This window comes from Dipodomys spectabilis, unplaced genomic scaffold (genome assembly GCF_019054845.1).
Source record: "Dipodomys spectabilis isolate Male_0828 unplaced genomic scaffold, ASM1905484v1 ptg000140l, whole genome shotgun sequence".
NCBI lineage: Eukaryota > Metazoa > Chordata > Mammalia > Rodentia > Heteromyidae > Dipodomys > Dipodomys spectabilis.
The window spans coordinates 34,674,401-34,698,315 of record NW_024870817.1 but is presented as its reverse complement, the minus strand read 5'-3'; the positions used below and the strand labels follow the sequence as shown (position 1 = coordinate 34,698,315).

At 35.5% G+C, this 23,915-nt stretch overlaps 1 protein-coding gene across 1 annotated transcript in view; it reads left to right on the top strand.

The window, feature by feature from the left end:
* Zswim6 (zinc finger SWIM-type containing 6) overlaps positions 1-23,915 on the top strand; it is a 195,517-nt gene that overhangs the window by 125,365 nt on the left and 46,237 nt on the right. The window contains exons 3-4 of the mRNA XM_042690933.1: positions 10,605-10,753; positions 15,128-15,278. Coding sequence (XP_042546867.1) covers positions 10,605-10,753; positions 15,128-15,278 — 300 coding nt within the window. The remainder of the gene's footprint in view (positions 1-10,604; positions 10,754-15,127; positions 15,279-23,915) is intronic.

The window sequence follows — 23,915 nt, the reverse complement described above, 5'->3', positions numbered from 1 at the left end:
CTGTGTGTTGTTCAGTTTCAAATTGAGCATGGTTTATATAAAACCAAGAACACGAGTCTTCTTGTGATTACCTTTTTCTTGCCTATCTTATCCTCCAAATGCTTCTGCATCTCTGTCACCTTACATATTAGTGTTTTCGAGATCTCCTCGCTAATAGTATACAGGAAAGCAAATGTACTCAGCAGTCCCCTTTTCATTGCATCAGTCTTGATTATTCATTTCATTTTAAGCTCCATGGGAGCTGATATTATGACCCATGTCTCTTGGTAGTGTCCCTAAACAAAGTACTTAAAAACTGATAGGCACTTATATTGGCAAAACATAAAGTAACAGTGTTGTTTTACATTCTGTCTTGTCCTTAGTAGGAGCTTGGAGATTTATTCTTTGAAGATATATCCCATACATGTTTCAAATTACCAGTGAGTGACAGTTGGAGTTTCCTGATACAGGCCTCATGTCACATTTTCCTTCCTTTAATTTCCCTATGGGTTGTTATGCTCATTGTAATTGGGATAGCTTTAGCAACCAGATTTTGTAAGTATTCTAGGGAGGTAATTTGATTATTACTAGCATATCCATTCTATTGTAGACCATTCTGGTGTGGCTGGTAAAATAAATATATGACCTGGTAGTGATCAATATAATTAGCAAATAAATTTGTAGGAGAAAGTTAAAGCTGCTTTGTATATTTTCTAAGGGTAGTGGTATAAAGCTTAAAAATTTAAAAATAAGAATGCATGTTGAAATAGATATGGTAGTGAAAATGCATATCAAGATAAAAAGCCAAGTCCTCACTGGCTTCCCACTCCCAGAGGCTCCGTTAGTCACCAACAGCATCTCTATTCCACCAAGGCAGGCAATACTGATAGCTTGTCTATGTCTTTTGATACATTTTTTCTTTTCTTTTTAGCAATAGAATTTTATGCAGCCATAAAGAAAAACAATTTTTTTCTCAGGAAAATGTATGATTTTGGGATTACCATGTTACTTGAAATATTCTAGACTAAGAAAGACCAAACATTATGTGTGTTCTATAGAACATAAGATTGCAGGATACATAACACCTTGGTATGCTTTTCAAAAGACATACTGAAGTGTAAATGATAAAAAAAAACACCACCAATCTCCACATCTCCACCCTTGTACATCCTGTTTTTTATTCTGAAAAGGTAGTTGACTTAGTTCATTTACAGAAAGGAAAACTTTCAAATGTATCAGTCCATCATGGCTGCAGTGTGCAATGGAGAAGAGCAGTTCATATCATAGTGGCCAGGTAGGAGATAAAGGGCTTGTCTCAGGCATTTAAAAATTAAATTATAGCCAGGAGCCAGTGGCTCATGCTTGTAATTCTAGCTACTCAGGAAGTGGATATCTGAGGATCACATTCGAAGCCAGCCTAACATAAAAGTTTTGAAAGACATAATCTCCAATTAACCAGGAAAAAAAGGAACTACAAGCATATCTCAAATAGTAGAGTGCCAGCCATGAGCATATGAGCAGCAGTAGTAGACCCTGAGTTCAGCTCTGGTGCTGTCACAAAAACAAAACCTAAAACAGTATCAACAAAAAATTAAATTGTAATTAATGTATTAAAACCATGTTCCTGGCTGGGAAGGTGGCTCAGTGGTAGAGTGCTTGCCTTGCATACATGAGGCCCTGGGTTCGATTCCTCAGCACCACATAAGCAGAGAAAGCCGGAAGTGGGGCTGAGGTTCAAGTGGTAGAGCGCTAGTCTACAGCTGAAGAGCTGAGGGACAGCGCCCAGGCCCAGAGTTCAGGCCCCACGACCGACAAAACAACAACAACAATAAAACCATTTTCCTTTGTGCCCGGATAATAATGTTCTTTAGTCTCATTTAGTTTCCCTTTTCTCATTATTTTCAGACAGTTCTCTCCATGAACATACAAACACAGGTGTACAGACATACAATTTTAAAATAAATACTTTTTTTGGGTGGTTGTGGGACTTGAACTCTGGGCCTGGGCGCTGTCCCTCAGCTCTTCAGCTCAAGGCAAGCACCCTAGCACTTGAGCCACAGCGTCAATTCCGGTTTTCTGGTGGTTTTTATTGGAAAGTCTCACAGACTTTCCTGCCCGGGCTGGCTTTGATCCTCAATCCTCAAATCTCAACCTCCTGAGTAGTTAGGATTTCAATCATGGAGCCACCAGTGCCTGGCTTGTAAAATAAATATAATTTTAAAATAGTTTGCATTCACTGTTTATTTTTTCCTCGAAATATGTCCTTTAATATCTTATTTTGGTACAAATTAGTTTTTTATGTTGTGTAATATTGTATTTATAAAGATATATTTAACCATTAACTTAATGATTGACTTTTTTTGTGTATAGTTTCATTTTTTCAATTTTTTTTGAATAATAGAATTCAGTAGTAGAAAAGCCAGAATGAATAGTATATGAATTTCAATATTGTAATTACTACCTGATTTCCCTCCAAGAACTACCAGATTTACTCCTGTAATAACTAAAATTTGTTTATTTTATAAAAACTATAATGGAGTGCATATAAGACTACCTAGAGTTTATAATAATACTTTTTTTTCAGTGAACTGTTTACATCTCACTTCAGCAAAAGAAGCAGTTTTAAAACTTCTTTTTCAATTTGGAGCAATAACAGATGAATAATTTTCTAGTGTAATTCAGAGACAGTCAATTTACTTTTACCTCAATAACCTTCATCCTCTCCATTTCACCTCCAAATTTTATATATCCTGTAGTTGTCTTTCCAACTCTCATAATTTACAGAGGATTGCTACCAGCAGAGATCAGTTTCCTTATCCATCCTCTCTTCTCTAATTGACCTTCACACCTCTCCATGTTGACCCGAGAAATATTTGTGTCTGCACACACAAATAGGTTTCTTACACTTCCTACTATAAGACTGTTCAGGGTATGAGTTCTAGTTTTGAAGATAGCCTAAGCAAGAATACTAGTATCTTTCTAGTCAGGAAGCTGAGACCTGCAGGATTATGGTTTGAAGCCAGCGCAAGCAGAAGAGTTCACTAGACTCCATGACCAAAATAACCAGCAAAGAGCTGGGCTGAAAGTATAATTTGGGTGGTAGAAGCTCGAGGCCTTGAATTTAAAACTCTTTACCACCAAACAAAAAAACAAAAACTAGACAAATGAACCCCTCCAAAAAGAACCCAAATAGAAAAAACTAGTCAATTTGCTCTCAAGCTATGTTTTTTAAGGCAAGTAATCCCCTTTCTTCAGGCCTCAGCTTTCTCATTTGTAAAACGAGGACAATAAAGAGTGCCTATTGCCAGGCCTCCGTGGCTCACTCCTGTAACCCTAGCTACTCAGGAAGCTGAGATCTGAAGATCGCGGTTGGAAGTCAGGCCAAGCAGAGAAGTCTCCCTGAGACTCTTATCTCCAATTAACTACTCAAAAACTGGAAGTGGTGCTGTGGCTCAAGTGGTAGAGTACTAGCCTTGAGCACAGAGAGGCTCAGGGACAGTGCACAGGCCCTGAGTTCAAGCCCCACGGCCGACAAAAAAAGGTGCCTATTTTATTTCATAAGATGAGGAGGTTTAAAGCAGAGAATACTACTTACTATTGCTGCCATCATTGTATTATAATCTGAAAGTTAACAGTCTTCAAGGAGATATATAAATATTGAGGAAATTATTTGTGAACCTGTTTGTTGTCCTCATCATTTGTTTTCTGAGTCAGAGTCTGCTTTGTTAGCCCAGGCTTACTTCACACTCTCTATCCTCTAATTTCAGCCTCCTGCGTGCTGAGATCATAGGTGTGTGCCACCACATGTGGTCCATGAACCAGTATTTTAAAACACCACTTAAAGTCCTCTGAGAAAATTATTTTTAAAGTTTGTAAGCATGGTAGATCTCTTTAATAAATCTGAAGAGTTTGATTTGTAAAATTAAGACTTCGTTAGAACTTTGCATAAATACTGTATTTTATACTAAGTAATTTTTAACACATTTGTTAGGTGATAATGCAAAATGACTTCTGTACTCCACTCTATTTATTCTCTGCATTTTTAATGAGTGTTGTAGAATGTACAAATACTTCATTGCTTTTATCCATGTAAAATATGTGATTATTTCTATACATGAATAAGAATTCTATTAACTGTCTGAAGTAAGTTAAATGACAGTAAGACATGAGTAATGAAGTCAGAAGAGAGGAAAATAATGGAGGAGGGCCAATAAACCCTGACAGGTCTATTTGAGATTCTTGAGATATATGCTGATGGCAGTGTTACTTTATTTACTTTCTTGGCATTTTGCTGTAAGGAAGGGAGTTTGTTGAGGGGAATCAGAACTTGGTGTCAGGGCTCCCTCTACCATTACCTTTACAGTTAAGAAAATAGGTTGTCTTCTAACAGCTTCTGGAGAGGGCACTGCTGTTTGTGTGGCTGCAGGATTACCTGGGCTCTCTGTAGAGGATTATGGTGATGTGATGAAAGCCCTGGCTGCAACAATCCTATATATTGAAATGAAAGCACTACCACCTTGAAATGAGAATTTAATTTAAAATAAATGTTAAACATTTTCTAAGTGGTGTGTTGATTCGGTAAATTTTTTTTAGCAGTTTCTTACTTTTCTTCTCTAAGGGAAAGACTGAGTCTGAATCACTGAAGTTGCTATCTTGCCTGTTTTCTTGCAGTGCAATAGATGATATAAGATTTTGCCTTTAGCTTGTAAGACAGGTGAATCAACGCCTTTGTAAAGAATAGACTGTTATAATGTTTTCTAGCTTTAACAGCAGACACTAAAACTGTCGAAGATAGCATTCTTCTGTAGGTTCCCCCCCAAAGAGACTAAATTAATTACGTCTGCATTGTAAACATCTGCCACTGTATTCTGCCTAAATAGACTGAATTTGACATCTCCAATCAAAAGGAATTTTGCAACTAAGTATAAATGATTTAAAAGCATTATTTAGATGATAGTGTTATAGACAGAGGTCATGGTGAGGATGAAGATGTTAGCCACGTTAACAAAAGACTTTTACTATGATTTAAAAAAAAATTTTCTCCAGTAAATTAAGAGAATTACCCTCTCACCCTGCATTAGCAGCCTAAATCTGTGTGATCATGTTTGCATAGTTTAGTTTAAAATGTGCAGAATGGTTTGGTGTTGTCTAATGCTTAAATGTAAGTATATACATGACTTAAAGCAGTCACTTCCTTAGGTATGTCTTAAAATATGCTTTTTTCAGCACAGTGGAGTGGTGTCTCTGTGATTCTTAGCTTCTTGCATGCTTCACATTATTAACATCTAGAATGTCTCAGTGCACTTAACATTCTCTCTTAAAACAGAACCCAACCTGTCTATGTTTTGTTCCCAGCAAAGCTTGTTATTTGGTTGGTCTGAGGTAGTGACTTGGCATCTATTTTTCCAGTGTGCCTTATGAATTTTGATACGCTCTTTTTTGAGAGAACAGTTGGGATAGGGAAGTTTTGATATTAGGATAAACAAAGTGAAAATTAACCCAAGCATCAGGAGATAAAGACTTAGTGGTTTTTCCTGTCTGTGTGTCTGTGGATTCCTTTTTGCCTTCCTGTGGTGTCACATTATCAAATGTAGAAGGTGAATCCAAATCGCACATCTCTGTCTGGGAATGAGAGACAATTAAATTGTTTCACTATTTTCCCTTCTAGATAATTTCACTTCCCCTTAAGGCTTGAACCTGAAGAATTAAGCTTCAGTAATAAAATTCCCACAGAAATTAATTATACAGTTGTAAATATTATAGCATTTATAATTATAAATATAAATATGGGTAAAAAGTATGTTTTAAAACATTTTAATGGGACATTGAATTTATATAGTGGTTCTGGTACCTGCCCAACTCTGGGCATATTTTGTAGCAAAAGTACAAATTCATGAATTATGTTTTTCTTTGCATTTCTGTTTTAAAGTTGTATGCTAAGTGGTTTGTCTATGATTATACTTTATATTACCATGTAGAAATAAAGTGTGTAAGCCTTATATTTTATATAAGGCTCAGGCAGCACTTTAATGTACATAATCAAAGCATATCTAGGTTTTCAGTGGTTGAGCCTCAGCATTAAAGTTCAGCACTTGAATTTATTAGGCTGTGCAGAAGATTGTTGTAGAAATACAGTTCCCTGGTCTAAAATGTATAGCACACATATTACACTCTTAAGATGTTGAGAAGTGTATAGGGCAAATACTTACTTTATCATCACTAGTTATCTTTGCTTTCATACTTATAGCTAAATTGGGAACCTTCTACAGTGCATCAGAAGACTTGAGATATGTATTGTCCAAGTTTTTATCCCCAAATACAGAATTTAAAGTTAAGGAGATGGAGACCTTAGGAGCTTAAGTAATTTGCCAGAGCATGCATAATTTTTCTAAACTGTGCCTAAAATTGAAATCTTCTGAATTTGAATGCTGGCTCAGAAACCTGCTTAACCTTTCAACTTCTGTGTAGCCTTCATGGATTATTTGTGGGGAAATTTAACCAAGGGCCACTTTTCTCTGTCAGTGCCTTCACTCTTTCCCTTAATACTCTGAAGAAGTAAGTGAATTCTAATAATTCCTTACCAAAAAATTAAAACCCAAACCAATTTTCTTAAAAATCACATCATTTATATATTTGTATGTTTATTGTCAGATACTTGGACAAAAACCAGAATCTGTAGTATGTAAATTAAATGATTTATGAAAGCAATTTCAAAATGTAAAATTTTTAAAGTGTATATTAATGTTTTGAACCCTTTCTGGCTTTGAGTCATTCCCTGGATTCTTCTTCCTATTACTTCTTACTCTTAGCTTGAAAAGAATGAGCATTTTGAATATTGAAAAGTATGTGAATGTTGACCACTTTGCCAGTTCAGGCCATAAGAGAATACTTGGATTTTTCTCCAATTCAAATTTAGATCTACTTACAATATTTGTGTATTTTTGTGCTCTAAATTTCTCTTAAAGGGTTTTGGCCCAAGCAGCTGAATGCCTTCAGCCTACACCACACAGCTTCTGGCCAAGCGGCTCTAGGGCATAACTTTAAGAATTCTCTTCTGTGATGGAAATCCTAATAGAAAACAAGCAAAGGAAAAGACAACAAAATCTGGGGGATTAGCTATTGTGTTTAATAAATTGGGTTTAGTTATCTCAATTTATCATAAAGAACAGTGGTAATGAATAATGAGTAGCTAGTTGAAATTATCCTTAAGAAGTAGATATAAGGTATATCATATTTACAGAGAATTCCAAGTTGTTCTGAAGAATTTAAAATAAAAAGTTGAGATCTGAGTATAGAGGTTCTGGACAGGAAAGTCCATGAGACTCTTATCTCCAATTAACCACCAGAAAACTGGAAGTGGTGCTGAGGCTCAAGGTGGTAGAGTACTCACCTTGAACTGAATAGTTCAGGGACAGCTCCCAGGCCCAGAGTTCAAGCCCCATGACTGACCAAAAAAAAAAAAAAAGGTTGAGATTCTGTAGTTGTTTAGAAAGTTTCTTCCAGTACATTTATATAGAGACTCTGTAGTTGTCTTTCTGCAGAAGGCTGTGTAATGAGAATGTCCTTAGAATCAGAGAGTGAATTAGGGACTTCAAATTGTTCTACGATAAATTTGCAGACCTAATAGTTTACTTCTTGCAGCATTGTGTAGCCTAAAATTTCCTTACAGTAGAAAACATACTGTTTTTAAAAATTGTCTTTGATTTAAGGATGCTTTCATGACCTTAGGGTTCAACTTTAGCTTCCAAAGTGTCCAATGTATCTGTATGTTCATTGGCAGGAGAAAGAAACTGCTAGTGTTGCTGTGGGACAAGCCATCACCTCTCAGAGTTTGTTTTTCCTGTGGAATGGGCATTAGGATCTATAATAACCCGAATTACACTATGAGGGGGAAACAAGGTCCTATGCATCAGGATACTATCCAATGTTTCTTATCCTTTCATATAAAGTCCTTTTTTTAGGAAGAAAATAGTTCCATGCTCTTTTCTGTTCTCCTTTAATTCCTTTCCTTTGAGTATTTGGTTACCTGATAATGGTTTGTTGGAAGGAATTAATGGTGAACAGAGCGGATAAAATCCTTGCTCTTATGGAGCTTGGACATATGCCTAATCTCCAGTCCCTACTTAGAACAGCCTTTTCCTCCTTATTTCTGGGGAAACTAGTCTCCTCTTGCTCATTCCTTTTTTTTTTTTTTTTTTTTGTCCGTTGTGGGGCTTGAACTCTGGGCTTGGGCGCTGTTCCTGTGCTCTTCAGCTCAAGGCGAGTGCTCTACTGCTTGAGCACAGTGCCACTTCTGGTTTTATTGGAGATAAGAGTCTTTCCTGCCCGGGCTGGCTTTGAACAATGATCCTCAGATCTTAGCCTCCTGAGTACCTAGGTTTTCAGGCGTGAGCCACTGGCGCCCAGCTCATTCTTTTAAAATAGCATCTGCATAGTTCTTTTCTATATTTTTTGCTTTCCTTGAATTTTTTCATTCAGTGATATATCTTAGACATCTTGCTATTGTAGCATATAGAGACTCTCCAATTCATTTTTTGGCTGCATAATTAATATTTCATGGTAGGAGTGTTGAAACCGATTCATATAAGACACACTGTCTTTCATTGCAGAGTAAGTAACTTTTTTTTCTTCCAAGGCAATTTGGATATTATAACATTAGTTTTGAGCCCTACAAAATTATCAATACATGTGAATGAGTCAGTAGAAGTCAACAAGAAGCGTGTCTCCTGTAATGAAACACATGATTTTGTGGGCCTTCTAATACTGCCTGTAGGACATACATACTCCACTTCTGATCTAGTGTTCTTACTCTTTAGATAATCTTCCCATCCATTACTCTCAAGGAAAAAGAACAACAAAACAAAGAGAAAAAGCCCAGTCTAAGCTCCTCAGCAACAAAGGCCTTCAGGGTCTGGCTTCTGTTTCTGTAGGATTGCCTTCCCCTCATCCTCTACTGTTGGGTTTCTTACTTCCTCCATGTTGTTCTTTTCTTGGTCTCACAAATCGTCCCCTCATTTCTCTTCCCTTAGTTAACATTTAATCCACTTAATATAGATATATAGTTCTTTGGTGTCTTACCCTAGCAATTTGAAGACCAGCTAAGAGGTCTCTGATAGATATTCTGGACCCAGGCTTTTTTTCTCTAAGCAGAAATTTATTCTACATAGTCATATGACTATTAAATTACTATTTGTCTCATATACAACAGTGTTTTTCAGATAGTGGGTTGCAATTAAGTTATATTTGAAAGATTGCAACAGGTACGAGATCAGATCTCACAGTGAAACCCAGGCTGACTTGAATTTGAGATTCTCCTGCCTCAGCCTCCCAAGTGATGGAATTATAGGTGTGTAACTTGACAGGTTCTTTTAAAAGAATGAGAGAGAATATCATGCTGTACACTTAAAGTAGGGCTAATATTTTTCCATTCAACTTTCCCTTCAGATTATAGTACAAATATGCATAAACATATTTAACATGCTTTGAAATATATTTCTTATTTTGGATATTTGTTAAAAAAAAACTTTGCAAGCCTCTGTACTAGAAACAGTAAATTTGATGAGATCAGGAATTCTGTCTATTTTGAGTACTACTCTATCCTTAAAAGAATGAAGCAGACAGGCACCGTCAGACATTCATTTATTGTGCTGACTGGCTGAATGAACGAATGAATGAACCCTTTTTTTAAAATCAAGTTCTTGCCCTGCCTTCCTTTACTAGGATTTTGTAGACTCTGTTTCTAAGCAGATATTAGTGATTATTTCTCTTGGATAGTTGAGGTTGCATTACCTCATTAAAGGACAAGAAAACTATATTAAAATCACACGTACAAATTGATGATGAGATGATACATTAAAAGTGAAAAGGTTTTAGATTTTTTTCAATTCCTTGTAAGTCTTAGGCTTTAAAATACCATTTAAATGTATTTTATTAGCAAATGATAAAACTTAGTTCTTACCTATGTTTAATTTCTAATATAGTCTACATGCTAAGAGCTTATTTATTACATAGCTGTTATCTTTTGCGCGTACTTCAGCAATAAAATATTTATGCAGTTTGGCAAGGTGATACTACAACCTAGTGTAATACAACAGCTGCACTGCCTGTTCCCATGTGGCTTGATTTCCCTTTATAATCTTCAGTTTTCTGCAACTAAAGACTTATGTCAGCATTTTTACAATAGCAGATAATGGTGAGGGCTTCTTGAATTAACATAGTAAAAAGTGAAATACTCTGCTGAGTTCTGATGTCTTAGAAAACATTATTCTAGCATGCCCTCATAGTTATTTTTAATAAATACCACTATTTACAATAAGACATTTTTGTAGCTTGTTAATTCTTTAGAAAACCTGTAAAAATTCATCTCTTTAAAGAATCTTAAATTTAAATATAGAAATATTTCAGTTCTAAAGTAATCTACATTTGGCTTAGTGCAGATCAGGAAAATTTTGAAAATAAAAGAATGACTACTTTCAGTCATAATTTGTATGTATAATTGAAATTAAGATTGGCTTTAAAAATGTCTAGGCAAAGATAGACAATCTTAATCATTTTCAAATTTGTTATCAGAATCTTTGGAGTATAGATTTTTTTATCTAGCACATGTGTTGCTTTTTTCTTTCTAGGTGCTCCTGATCCAACAGCAGGTGCTAGTATAGACGATGAAAACTGCTGGCACTTAGATGAAGAGCAGGTTCAAGAACAGGTTAAACTGTTCCTTTCCCAGGGCGGGTACCACGGATCAGGGAAGCAGCTTAATTTGCTCTTTGCCAAGGTATGATTGTTTATTTTTAAAGAAATCTCTGTATTTGTGTACAATAAGATCTTTGTTTATAATAGGATAAGGACTTGAAATTAGAGAACATAGTCTAAGTGGATGAAACAATTAGGAACTTTTGTGTGCAATGCAAGGTTTCATTTGATTAAGTGACCTTTGACAAAATGTGGGACCTTTTTTTTTGTCTCTTTCAGTTTCTATTAAGAGAATTATAATCATTTAATAGTAAAAACAAAATACATAGCTTATTATTTAACATACTACCTTTTCCTTTTTTATAATCAGTTTTTCAAGAGGCACACTTTAAATATGTTTTTTAATATACCTTATATATTTGTTTTAATCATGTGAGCATCTTTATATTCCATAAAAATATAGCTTTTAGAGTCATACAGATTTTAGAGTTCTAATCTAAGCATGTAGACCTTGGCAAATTATTTCAGTTTCCTCACCTATAAAATTAAAGTGATAGTGACATACTTTCTAAAGTTGTCCTGATAGTGATGTTAAGTGATCCTGTGTAGCATTCATTCTCACCACCAACAATTGATAGCCTAAAGCTTACAGTTATCTTGGCCAGAGGTTTCTTGTAAACAGAATACATATTTGTTGCTTTATGCAGTTATTTTAGTACTAGAAATATTTTTTTAGAAACTGGATAAAATGACTTTCTAAATAATTAATATAGCAGTATGTTTTTCATTGGGGGTATAGTCATTTATTACATTATAAGTAATGTACTAAGATTGATTTTGTTTTTGGTTTTTTTGGCCTGTCCTAGGGCTTGAACTCGGAGCTTGAGTGCTGTCCCTGAGCTTATTTTCCTCAAAGCTAGCTCAAGGCTAGCTCTCTCTCCACTTCTGCCACAGTGCCGTTCTGGCTTTTTTCTGAGTAGTTTATCGGAAATAGGAGTCTCAGACTTTTCTGCTCTTGCTGGCTTCAAACTGTAGTACTTAGCTCTCAGCTTCCTGAGTAGCTAGGATTACAGGCACAAGCCACCAAAGCCCAGCTTAAAATTGATATGAAGGGAGCAGATAATTGAGTTCATTGGTACTTTTTTGTTGAATATCTTGTCTAGTTTTCACAATAGTTAAAAGTTTTTGCACTTATTTCTTTGTTTTTAATTTTAAAATATTTAGGGTACATTATGACTGGATATGGCCAGGAAATAATAAAGATTTATTCTGTAGGCCATATGTGGATTACCAGTTTCCCAAGAATTAGTTTGTAATAAAGTACATTTGTAAGTATTTCACACATGATTTAATCATCCTTTGGTAGTACACAGATACTTCAGATTCATGTTATACCAGACAACAGTCTGTAGGCAATAGACATTCTTGAGTTGGATGAATAGAGTGCTCTACTTTATAAGTTTAATAATAAAACGTTTGTTTCATTACTATGAAATAAATTACCAGTTAGTAAATAAGTTACCCAGTTAGTAATTGGAAATACATATAAAAACATTAAATTAAATCCTTTGATAAACTGATGACGTAAAATGTACTATAAAGTATATTCAAATACATGGGAAGTATTCCATATGTTCTCGTGTTAGAAAAGTACACTGACCAACTGGAAATAATATAAAACATATATTATTAGATCAGTCTAGAGTAGCCAGTTTTTTTGTCCTTTTATATTTTATCCATATTATAGATGCCATGTGAAAAGTAATAACAACATCTAATTTTAGAAAATAGCATAATCTGTTACAGCAGATGGGGTTTTGATTCTGGCTGTTTCCTTTGATCTTTGGGCAAGTTATTTAATTTTTCTGAGGCTTAGTTTTATAATTCATAAGTGACAGTTATAATCTGATTTATTTCCCTTATTTGTTTGAGGATTAAATGGTATTCTAAATGTATATAAAACTTTTAACACAATATCCAGTAAATAACTACTCCATCTTTTCCTCCCAGGCTTCACTTGTTTCTGACTATAGTGCTTTCATATTGGGAATAACTTTGTAGAATTATTACAACAATCCTCTTGGAAGCACAACCTTTGTGAGTTCTTTACAAGACTCCACTCTCAAATGGCTGAGGAATTTCCATTATTCGTTTAGGTTCAGGTCTGAGGACCTATGATCTCCTAAACTTGGGCTGCTTTACTGCAATTGCTGTTTCTTCTTTCTTTTACCTTTCACAGAGAATCCTGAAAAAAATTCTTGTTTCAGTAATTTCCCACAAAGACAACTGGTGTTCTGTTGGGATTCTTATTTGTTACATATATAGCAGTACGCAGATTGGGTATAGATGGATTCATTTATAGTTTCCCGCTAAGATTTATATTTGTTTCTTTTCTGCTTTCTTTTATTTTGGAAGTGTGGCACAAGAGAAATAGGGAGAGCTTAAGGTTCTAGCTTGAGAGACTAACTTAGTTTAAATAAGTCAGTGGTCATCACTCCGCTTTATGGATTACTCACATAGAGAGAGGCTTGTTACCTACAGCCCTGTTTATTTCCTCTTCTTACCATTGTAAAAGCATTCCCATCTGAGTGATTATTACTGTGCCCTTTGAGTCCACAGGTACTGCATTGACAGATTCAACCAATTGTGGACTGAAAATGTAGCTTGGCCTATGATGATGGTTGCATATGTATTGAACATGTAGACTTTTTTTTTTTTTGTCGGTTGTGGGGCTTGAACTCTGGGCCTGGGTGCTGTCCCTGCGCTCTTCAGGCGAGCACTCTACCGCTTGAGCCACAGCACCACTTCCGGTTTTCTAGTGGTTTATTGGAGATAAGAATCTCACAGACTTTTCTGCCCTGGCTGGCTTTGAACCGCGATCCTCAGATCTCAGCCTAGGATTATAGGCGTGAGCCACTGGCGCCCGACTACATGTAGACTTCTTTGTTCTTATCATTATTCTCTAAGCTATAAAGGACAAGAAAAGATGACTCTAGTCAAAGTATATTAATCATATATGGAAAATGACTTTGCACAATTAATATTATTAAAATGCTAATACTACAATTTTAATAAAATCATATTAGAATTTATTTTTTAAATCTAGGTACTGGTGGTTCATGTGTAATCCTTTCTACTTAGAAAGCTGAGTTTGAGAAGATTCAGTAAGGTTCAAGACCAGCCCGGTCAGAAAAGTTTGTGAGACTCCTTTTCATTTAAAGAGCTAGAAGTACTGTCACATGCTTGTAATCCTAGTTATGATACAGAATGAAATAAGCATGTGCTTAGGCAGAAAGTGAGACTCATCTCAAAAATAAATGGTGCAAAAAAGGACAGAAGAGTGGTTCAAGTTGTAGAATGCCTGCCTGGCAAGCATGAGGCCCTGTGTTTAAACACCTTTACATCTGGGTGTGAAAGTATTGCCACAGACATTCTAGAGAGGATATTGGCTATATGCAAATATTGTGTCATTTCCTATAAGTAACTTAAGCATCTGCAGGTTTTAGTATTTCTTGGAAGTTCTGGAATTAGTTCCCCATAATAGTAAAGAATGACTGTGTTACTTCTCCTTATATTAAAAGTTTAGTGACAGAGAATTTGTTGAACTTGTTAATTTTCTCAAAAACTAAAGGACTAACTCTGGGAGAATAGTAAGAACTATTGAATTGTGTGGCTTAAATTGGTTAATTTTCCTATCTCAAAGCTGTAACATATTCAGGTAAATTTAGAAGATCACTAAAGAGTTTTCAGTAGTCTATGCTTTAGGTTCTGCTAAGGTACAGTCAGTTGGAGGGCAAGAAGGTGGCATATGTTTGTGATTTTTGTTTTGATGATTTTTCTGTAAGCTAGCAAAATCATGCCATCTCATCCCTATGAAGCAGCAGCACCTTGCTAAAACCTGTTTTGGTAAACTAGTTAGGTTCAGATACTTGTTTCCAGTGCCATATTTCATTTCTATGGTTTGTCAAATCATGAACCTGGCTAGTTACCTCTTTTGTTGGAGAGAGAGAGAGAGAGAGAGAGAGAGAGAGAGAGAGAGAGAGAGAGAGAGTGTGTGTGTGTGTGCGCGCGCGCGCATGTGTGCGTGAGTGCTTTGTATATATACTTGTTTTAGATAGATAGAAGCTTTGATACAGACCACAAAAACATGTTTTTACCAGAAATATGAAAACACAATTTAATCATTAACTTTAATGAGATGTGTGAAACACAACCACGACTTGTTTGGAATTAGAAAGTTCAGGAAACAAGCATAATAAAGTGATGAATGTTTATTTCTCTGTTTAAATTTTGGCAACGTAGAAAGTGGTTTTTAACTACTTGGTTTGCTTAAGAGGAATTTCTTGAGAGGGTGTGAAGAATCTCCCTCTTTTTCTCTCACACACACAATATAGGGTTTATCTCCTATGTTATATCTAAGTTTTTAAAAAATTCTTTTATCTGTTTTCCCTACTAGGTGCGGGAAATGTTGAAGATGAGGGACTCCAATGGGGCCCGCATGTTGACCCTGATCACAGAGCAATTTATGGCTGACCCTCGCTTGTCACTTTGGAGGCAACAAGGCACAGCAATGACTGACAAATACAGGCAGCTCTGGGATGAACTAGGTAAATAAATACCTTTTTTGACAAATTACTATTAAGCTATATGTGGATGAGGAGACCATAATTGAATGTTTTAAGAATGTGGTCAAAGTATTGCTGAAGACAGATGCTCATCTATGAACCTGTTGCCATTAAACACTAGTTGGAAGAATAGGAGGAGTAAAAACCAGGGCTAGCATTTGCATAAAACAATTTTGGAAGCATTTTGGTATGGAAATTGTCTGATCTTGAAAAAAGTTAAGAGCATGAAGAATTTTAAAGGTTTTTTTTTCCATATCTTTAAATTTTTGGAAAAGAGCTACATTATTTTAAAATATCTTTTATTTAATGAGATGGTTCCTTGTTTGTTTTAGCTAAAATTTGGATTCTGCTTCTCTTCTCTCCAGAATTATAGGTAGGATATTCATTTAATTTGTGGCCACTATAGATTTAGGTTAACAATTGACCTTCAGAATGGAAAATGTATAGGAAACTCTAAAATGTATTATTTCCTAAACACTTATGGCTACAAATACACAAATATAACATGTTGTTGGAAAAAAAATAAGAAATCCTGTAGATTTCTTCATTAAAAGAACACTGAGAATTTCGTTGGGGCGATTCTCATCACTCAGTTTTCATTGCTGAGTTGAGGAAGTGATGATGTTGTCTTTCTGTAAGTGACAGAATGATGTTTTCTGAAATACCAATTTTTAAAAAATATCTGTGTCACTGCCTATCATATTTTCATGAAAGGAAAGTGCTAGATGTATTTATTTTCTTAATGAAGTTCCTCTTGGCCATTGACGGCCCACTTCATGCTTATTGACTACACCCAGTTATCTGTGATCATATTGGAAGAGACTTTTGGGTTGAACTGTTTTACAGATGACAAATCTGAATTCAGGGAGGCCAGGAGACTTCTGTAAGTTGTTATTTAGGGTTATACAACAAGTTGTAAGGATTTGACATCAGTATTCCCATATTAGTAAGTACATGTATTCAGGAATAGAAATTCTCGATTCTTTCTGTATATTTGTCATTTGCCAAATGATTGATATATTTGTTAATGTTTTAATCTAGCACTTCTTAAGAAGTATTTTGTAATGGCCTAATCTTGGTAGTTGGCTTTGGCCTCCTGAAATAATGGTAATAGTGTCTCTCTCCTAAGCAATTTAAAACATAGTAGAAAGTTTTTATATATTGCAATGAGAACACAATGTAAGAACACAAGGGTAGTACATGTTTTAAAAAAACATTATCATAGAATACTAAATGATTTACTTTCCCAAGTAAATCCTTTGTAGTTTGTCTTTCTGTATTATATGTTGAGCTGACTAGTTGGTTCATAAAGTTATAAAGCATTAACATTTATAATGAAGGGGATCATTTAAAGAAAGAGTATTGGATTACTATTACATGAATAAAATTTAATGGAGCTTTGGTGCTTAGAAAGCAGAATTACAAAAAACTGGTTAGGAAGAAAATAGCATCTGGATATTTTGGCTAAGAAAAAAGTACAACTGATAGTGTCAAATAAGACTTGGACTGTTCACATGTGATTCATAGTCACAACTCACTATTCCAAGTTAGTTTTGAAAATTGTCAGCCTTTCAATTAGAAATATAAATTCTGATTGGGTGAAAGTTTCTACCAGCTGATTTCAGTCATATCCTTAGGCTAATTAAGAACTAATCTTTATATGAATTACTTGATTTCAGGTCAGGATGAGGAGTAAGTTTTTGTCTGGTATCTTCCTTCTAATATCTCCCTCCCAGTCATTATTAGGCTGTAAGAAATGTTTCTGTGTACTCTGCTGGTAAGCAGATGTCACTTACTATATTAAAGGGATATAAGTTCTGTGAAGAATCCCATATAGAAGTAACAATAGCTTTCACATCTTAATATTCATTCACCAAAAAATTAACTAGAAGTTAGACTACAAAAGAAAGGCTTTGCTTCCTAATAAAATGGGAGAATTTGACTTTGTGCCCCTACACAGGGCTCACATTGCTTCAAGGCTCTGCTTTGGAATTAAATGCTGAGCACTGCCAGATGCCAGACATTGAGAAGAGGCTGAGTTTTGTCGGCAAATGGGATCTGCAAGTTAATTGGTGTTTTCTGCAGGCTTCTGGCTGTGAAATGAAATTGGAAGCCCTTTAGCCACATGGATAATACAGGACCTGAATACAAATGTCACATGTCACCATCAGGACCCACTGTGAGACAATAGTGTTCCCACTCCAACACTGCACCATTACAGATCATTTAAATATGGGGATTACATTTAAACTAAAAGCCCCATTTGCCTTTTACTGCAATTTAAATGTCCTCTTAGCAAAAGCTAAGTGACAAATTAAATGAAAAAAGTGCCCACATTTTTAAAGCTGTAATGCAAAACAACCTTTTATTGCTTCTCATGTGCCACGAATGAATCATTATACTTGTCAACCCTAAACCAAGCCATAATTGGAGCAGCTACTGTTATCAAAGTGGGGCCGCTCTGTGACAGCTTAATAAAGCTGAAACTGTTAAATTAAATCTCAGATGCTTAACTCCTTAGCACCAGTGGATTCGATGAGTCCATTTCTGGCAATGGCCAATACACCAGGAAAAAAATACAGAAGTTCTTGGCATGAAAGCCTTCATGTGATGAAAGTCTACAGCGAGAGGGTCTTAGCCAAGTCACTCTGCTTCTTGGCAGTGAGGTTTGGACTGATTAGTTTGTCAGCCAGAAGACTGCAAAATCTTCTCATAGTACCAGATAACTCTCCTCCAAATTTATAACTTTTTGGTTACATGTGATTTGTAAAAATTTAAGTGTTACTGTTTTTAAATTAGTTTAAATTTTTTTAGCTGTTTTGATATGTGAAAACTTGTATGTAATAGCCACAGGCCCATTTTCTTCCCCATCCTCGAGTTAACAAAGGGACTGATTATTCTTGGTTCTTCTTTTCTAATATAAGTGCCTATGATATTCATTTGGTCTGAGTTAATCTTCGTGATTTACTCTCTGATTTTCATAATGTAGTATGAAATAGATACAGATGCATATGAAATAGATACAGATGCATACTATTAAGATCCTTGTTTATTGCATCTCATTTGCAGATGCATTTATCTTGTACATGAATCAGTTTTCAGATATTAATTTTAGTTTGTGTAAATGATGTTCATTTTCCAAACATACGGCAGGGTTCTCAAGATGAATAATGTTCCATAAGAAATAGTTATAAGAAAAAGTATGTAATGCAATCTTAAAACAGAATGTCTCATTGTATTGGTGTAATGGCTGCACAATTGATAGAAACTATGCATTGGGAGAAGCTGTAGAACATATGTTTTGGAAGCTCCAGTTCTTATTTAGTGATGTGCATATTTTCTGGAAAGCAGATCTATGGATTCAAAGAATAAGCTAGTGCTGATTGGTGGCAAGCACACCTACTGTTAGCTCTAATGGCTGTCTGTTCTATATACTTAATTACTGTGAGGGTCTTCAGGGATGAGGGAATATATTGTAACTTCTCATCTGCACTGATGGGTCTCTTTTCTTAAATGTCTTCCTAAACTGTAATTTTACTTTGCTTCATGAAACTATAAGTTGTGGCTGCCAATTAAAATTATTAATTTTTTATTAATTAAAATAATTAATTAATTATTAATTAAAATGGCTGCCATTAGAGGAAACAGTTCAATACAATTTAATTACAGTTCTATCACAGGAAAAAAATTCTTAAATTTTAATTTTCAGGTGTTACATAATATTGTTTAGCTTTCTCTTTGAGCTGAGTAATGCGCTTTACTCTCTAGCATGTGAATTGTTTCTTAGGAAAACTTTTAAGTTATCATCACAAGGTTCTATCTGTACCAGTCCACTTATTTCATAAAACAGAATGGTGGCTCTTAGAGATTTTTTTCTTTATACCTTTGCATAGAGGGAGAGAGAGTCATAATTAGATGTCTCTTTCTAGTTTGAATTTCAGTGTAAGAATTAGGTAATAGCTGCCATGTTCTAGGGGCAGGTGCTAGATTTTATAATGCACAGGCTTAAGACTCTCAGAATCAGGAAAAGTTTTGCTATGTTCAGTGGTAGCAAACTTAGCCTATCTATTGGGACTATATGTCTTGCAAAATAGTAAAATTACCTGTTCCATAGACCCAAAATGCTGTCCTATCTTCCATCTCAGATACAAGTCATCAGGTTTCCACATCTACCCATATTTATAAAAAAGGTAGAAAATATATGTTTACGCCACACATTCAAAAATGATACTCGAGTAATTTAGTAGGGTCTTTGTGTACACTGAAATAAAATTCTAAATGTTCTGCTGTGGAAATAATCATGGAGAAATTTCTAGGGAATGCATCCTTAGGTCTCTGAAAGCAGTGGACTGAATTACTGCCTGTATCTAATCCTTTAGTTTCACATTTAAAAGTAGGTGAAGGGTAGTAAATGGTTAAGAAGTCACTGCTTCTTGTTGAGACCTAGAAAGTATTCCAAAATTGTTTGCCATATAAGGAATTTTACTTCTCTGTTAATGCCTGTAGAAAATAGCAATTTTCAAAACTTTGTTGCAACAAAAAGATGCCCATGACTTGGACAGTTCCAGATAACTGAATATACAACGTATTCCTGTTGAACTACATAAAAGGGATTGCTTGTCATCTATCTTCCTATAGGTACAAAGAGACTACAGATTGACCCCACTATATGTCATTAGTGGTGAGTCTGTGTGAGTGGGGGGAGGGAGAGTGTGTGCATGTATGCACGCACAGGTGGGCACCCATACTTGGGCTTGAACTCAAGGCCAGAGTACTCTCTCTTAGCTTTTTTGCTTAAGAACAGTACTCTACCACTTGAGCCACACCTCCACTTGTGGCTTTGTGCTGATTAATTGGAGCTAAGAGTCTCTCATATTTTATTGCCCGACTGGATTTGATCTGAGATCTTCAAACCTCAGCCTTCTGAGTAGCTAGGATAACAGAGGGAAGCCACTAGCACTTAGCTTGGTCTCTCAGTTGGTAGTCCAGAGGAATGAAAGTGTTTGATGTTTGATTTTTACTGTTGGTGGCAGTACTGCTGGCAAGGAAGGAGTAGAGATGAAAACATTAAGAAACATGATAAATTAAGTCAGCAATAATGAACTGAGGATACCTTGATAGAATAATTTCAGTACAAATTAATAGAAAGGTTTTTATAGCACTGAATTTAATACAGTTTTACAGATTTTACAAGGTGTTCAGAGGTGAGTTTTAGAGAAGGAATTAGTGATAATAATCCAGAAAGGAGTAGCATGGAGAAAGACAAAGGAAAAGGATATTCATTACCAAAATATTATGTGTAAGATTTTCATTATAATTGTATTTTTCATTGTACTTAATTTTTAAAAGGATGAGATACTAGACCAATAGCACAGGACCTAGATTTTTTGCTTTGAGTTCCCATTTGGTTCAACTATTGATGATAACATAGTTATCAACAAGACTACTTGTAAAGTGCTATACTCAGCTCTTAATTGCTTGTGTTGTTTTGTTTAATCCTTAAAATAACATTAGGACACAGTTACTTGCCTTAATTTTGCAGGTAAGAAAATTAAAGCATAAGTAAGCTACAGAAATTGGCCTGAGGTCACAGTAACAGGACAGGGATTTGATTCCCCAAACTAGACAACATCATCTGCTCTTTTTCTTTTTTTTTTTCTTCATATAATTTTATTATTATAAAGGTAATGTACTAAACAAGCTCTTTTTCTAAAACTATTACATGCTTCTTTCTACTCAGAAAAGACTACAAAGTGAAGCTTGCATAGATGGAATTAAGCCTTGGCAAAGCTGCCTGACCTGTCTGCCCATGGTGCCACTATCCTGATGGCACTAGTTGGCTGAGCTTGCCCTAGTATAGTCTAGTCAACTACCTGGAACCATATTTTCAGGGACTTTCTTAACTTCAGATTCTTTGGGAAAATAAACACATTAATGGAGAATAGCCAAATGCATGCTGTTGGGAATATTATATAACAGCTTAATAAGATTATCATAAATACAGATACTACACGCTACAGATGAGATCCAGAGAAGATTTTATATTCCCTTTGGTAAGGAGCCAGTGAAGACCTTTTGCCCACTGTTTATTTGTTCTGGCTTGTATCTGGTCCTAATAACAACAGCAGAATTGTCAACACAATTGATCTCATATGGTCTGTAAGATCTGCAGGTCCCTCTTGCATATGGGTGGGTATGTCCTGCTCTGGAATTGGGGGTATGTGTGCTCTTTATCTTGGTTTCCCTTTCTCCATGCATTATTCAGATCTTCTTCTAAATACAGGATCTTTGTCACTTGTATTTTCTCTGAAGACTGCTTCTCTCCAGAGCTGTTGTCAGAAATCTCTCTGCTGTTGGGTCCTTATTACAAGAATCAGGATTTTTTCTCTGTTCGTGCAGTACTATAACTCTTTAAAAACGGACTGCTTTGTTTTCCTGTGCCAGAAGAATCTGAGTTCTTCTTCTACTGTGAGGAGAGGAAAAGAAGTTTATTCTCTGCTTCTTTACATAGCTAAAGTAATTTCTAGTTTGTGTCACAAAGTTAGCAAAAAAAAAAAAGAATGTATTTCTGCACAATGAGCAAATAGGATAAATTACAAGTTGTTGTGTAATACTATAAACTGTTGAAGAGTGAAAATAAAGAGAAAAAATACATATCAATAGAAAATAAGACTTTCTTAGGATTAAAGTCATTTGATTCTACTACCTAACCTATTGGACATTCTTAAAAGAAATAGTTTAAATTATTTAGGTTTATAGTTAGATAATTTGTAACAAATTTAGGTGACTTAGATAATTTGTCTTGATGATCACTCTTTGTATGTTTTCATAAAATTATACTGTAAATATAGACTGTGGTGATTTGGCTAGGAATTAAGATGCTTGCAATTAACTGTCATACACTTAATTTTTACCATGTGCATGTGGCATTCTGGGAGCATTATTTATACAAAGAATAGGTTCCAGTTACGTTGTTTTATGTTAACTTTTTTTCTACATCACAAGCTATTGGTAGTAGATACTCTTATTATTAATGACTAACAGCAATCAGAGTTGGTATAGTGTGGCCTGTTTCTCTCACAGGAATTTCTAGAAAAGTTCTCTTCTTACTTTTCCTATGTGTCAGTACTGTTCTTTCCCTCTAGAAACAGCTACCAAAAAGGTAATCTGGCAGGGGAACTCTTCCTTGCAAGATTGTCAATCTAGTGTTTTATCATGATAAAGTAGACAGAGAGAGAGAGGGTGGAAATGAAGAAAGACACTTCTTACCTTGAAGTAGCAGCATAGAAATATAAATGAGGTTTAAGAATCCTCATGTTAAGGCCTTTGGAATTCCCAAGGACTTTGTTGTGGAATCAAGGATGCCAAAGAGCTGGAATGAGAACAAAGGGGAATGTTCAGGGAGGCAGAAACAGCTACTTAGGCTGCTCTAGATGGGTGATGGTACAAGCAAGGAGTTATATAAATGTTATTATTTATGTAAGTTTAGGTAGATGCATAAGGGGGAAAGAAACCCCAAGGATATAAAAAATAGTTGTGCCAAGGCAGCAGGTGTTCAGAACTTGTCCAGTAGAATCCCTTGCAAGGGTAGGGAACCTTTGTGCCTACAGCGATTTGGATATTGTAATATTAGTTTTGAGCTATACAAAATTATCAGTATAGGCAGATGGCCCTTGGAAGCTGATGAGATGCATGTGTGTCTTTCCTGGCCTGATACAACTCATGGCTATATATTTCCCATCCTTGCTGCACAAAAGTGGGGAGGAAGCAAGTACTAAGAAAAGGATACAGCGTCCTCTTTAGCACAGAAGCATGACTTAAGTCCCTGGTATATATTAGCTTTTCCCTACAATAAAAATGTTCTGAGATGAAAGCTATGTGCATTATAATCACTGACTTCAATAAGCTGGTTAGTAGTCATTCCTATTGGGTGTAGCAAAGAGTAAATTACATTAATAACTTTTTATGCTGGGGGGACAGGACACTGAATAATTTATAGTAAATGAATATTTGTGAGATTGCTGTAAACTTATCTTTTTGTGATTTATTTAAAAATCTGAGAGCCAGGTGCCAGTGGCTCATGCCTAGAATCTATAATCCTAGCTACTCAGGAGGCTGAGATCTGAGGAACATGGTTTGAAGCCAGCCCAGGCAGAAAAGTCCCATGAGACTCCTTTCCCAGTTAACCACTCAAAAAACAGAAGTGGCTCTGTGGCTCAAGTGGTAGAATGGTAGCCTTGAGCACAAAGAGGGCTGCAGAAACCAAGACAGCACCCAGGCCCTAAATTCAAGCCCCTCAATCGAAACACGAAAATACTCTGAAATTAAAGTAAGAATAGGGCCTCTGTAGTACCATATAGATACTTTCAGATACTCAGGAAAGTGAGTTAATAACTAGTCTTTTAAGTTTATTTTTTAAACTCTGACCAAGTAGCAAAGCAATCAGGAATAGTGATAGAAACTTTCAGAAATGTGGCTAACTCACTCAAATCTATTGAATTGCTTTCTGTTAGAAGTATTACCTTTGAAATAGAAAGTCAAATTGCTGGTTTGGGTCCATGACCAACTAAACCTTGTTTTAGTGCTTCTTAGCCCTTTCATTCTCAAGACATTCCTAAA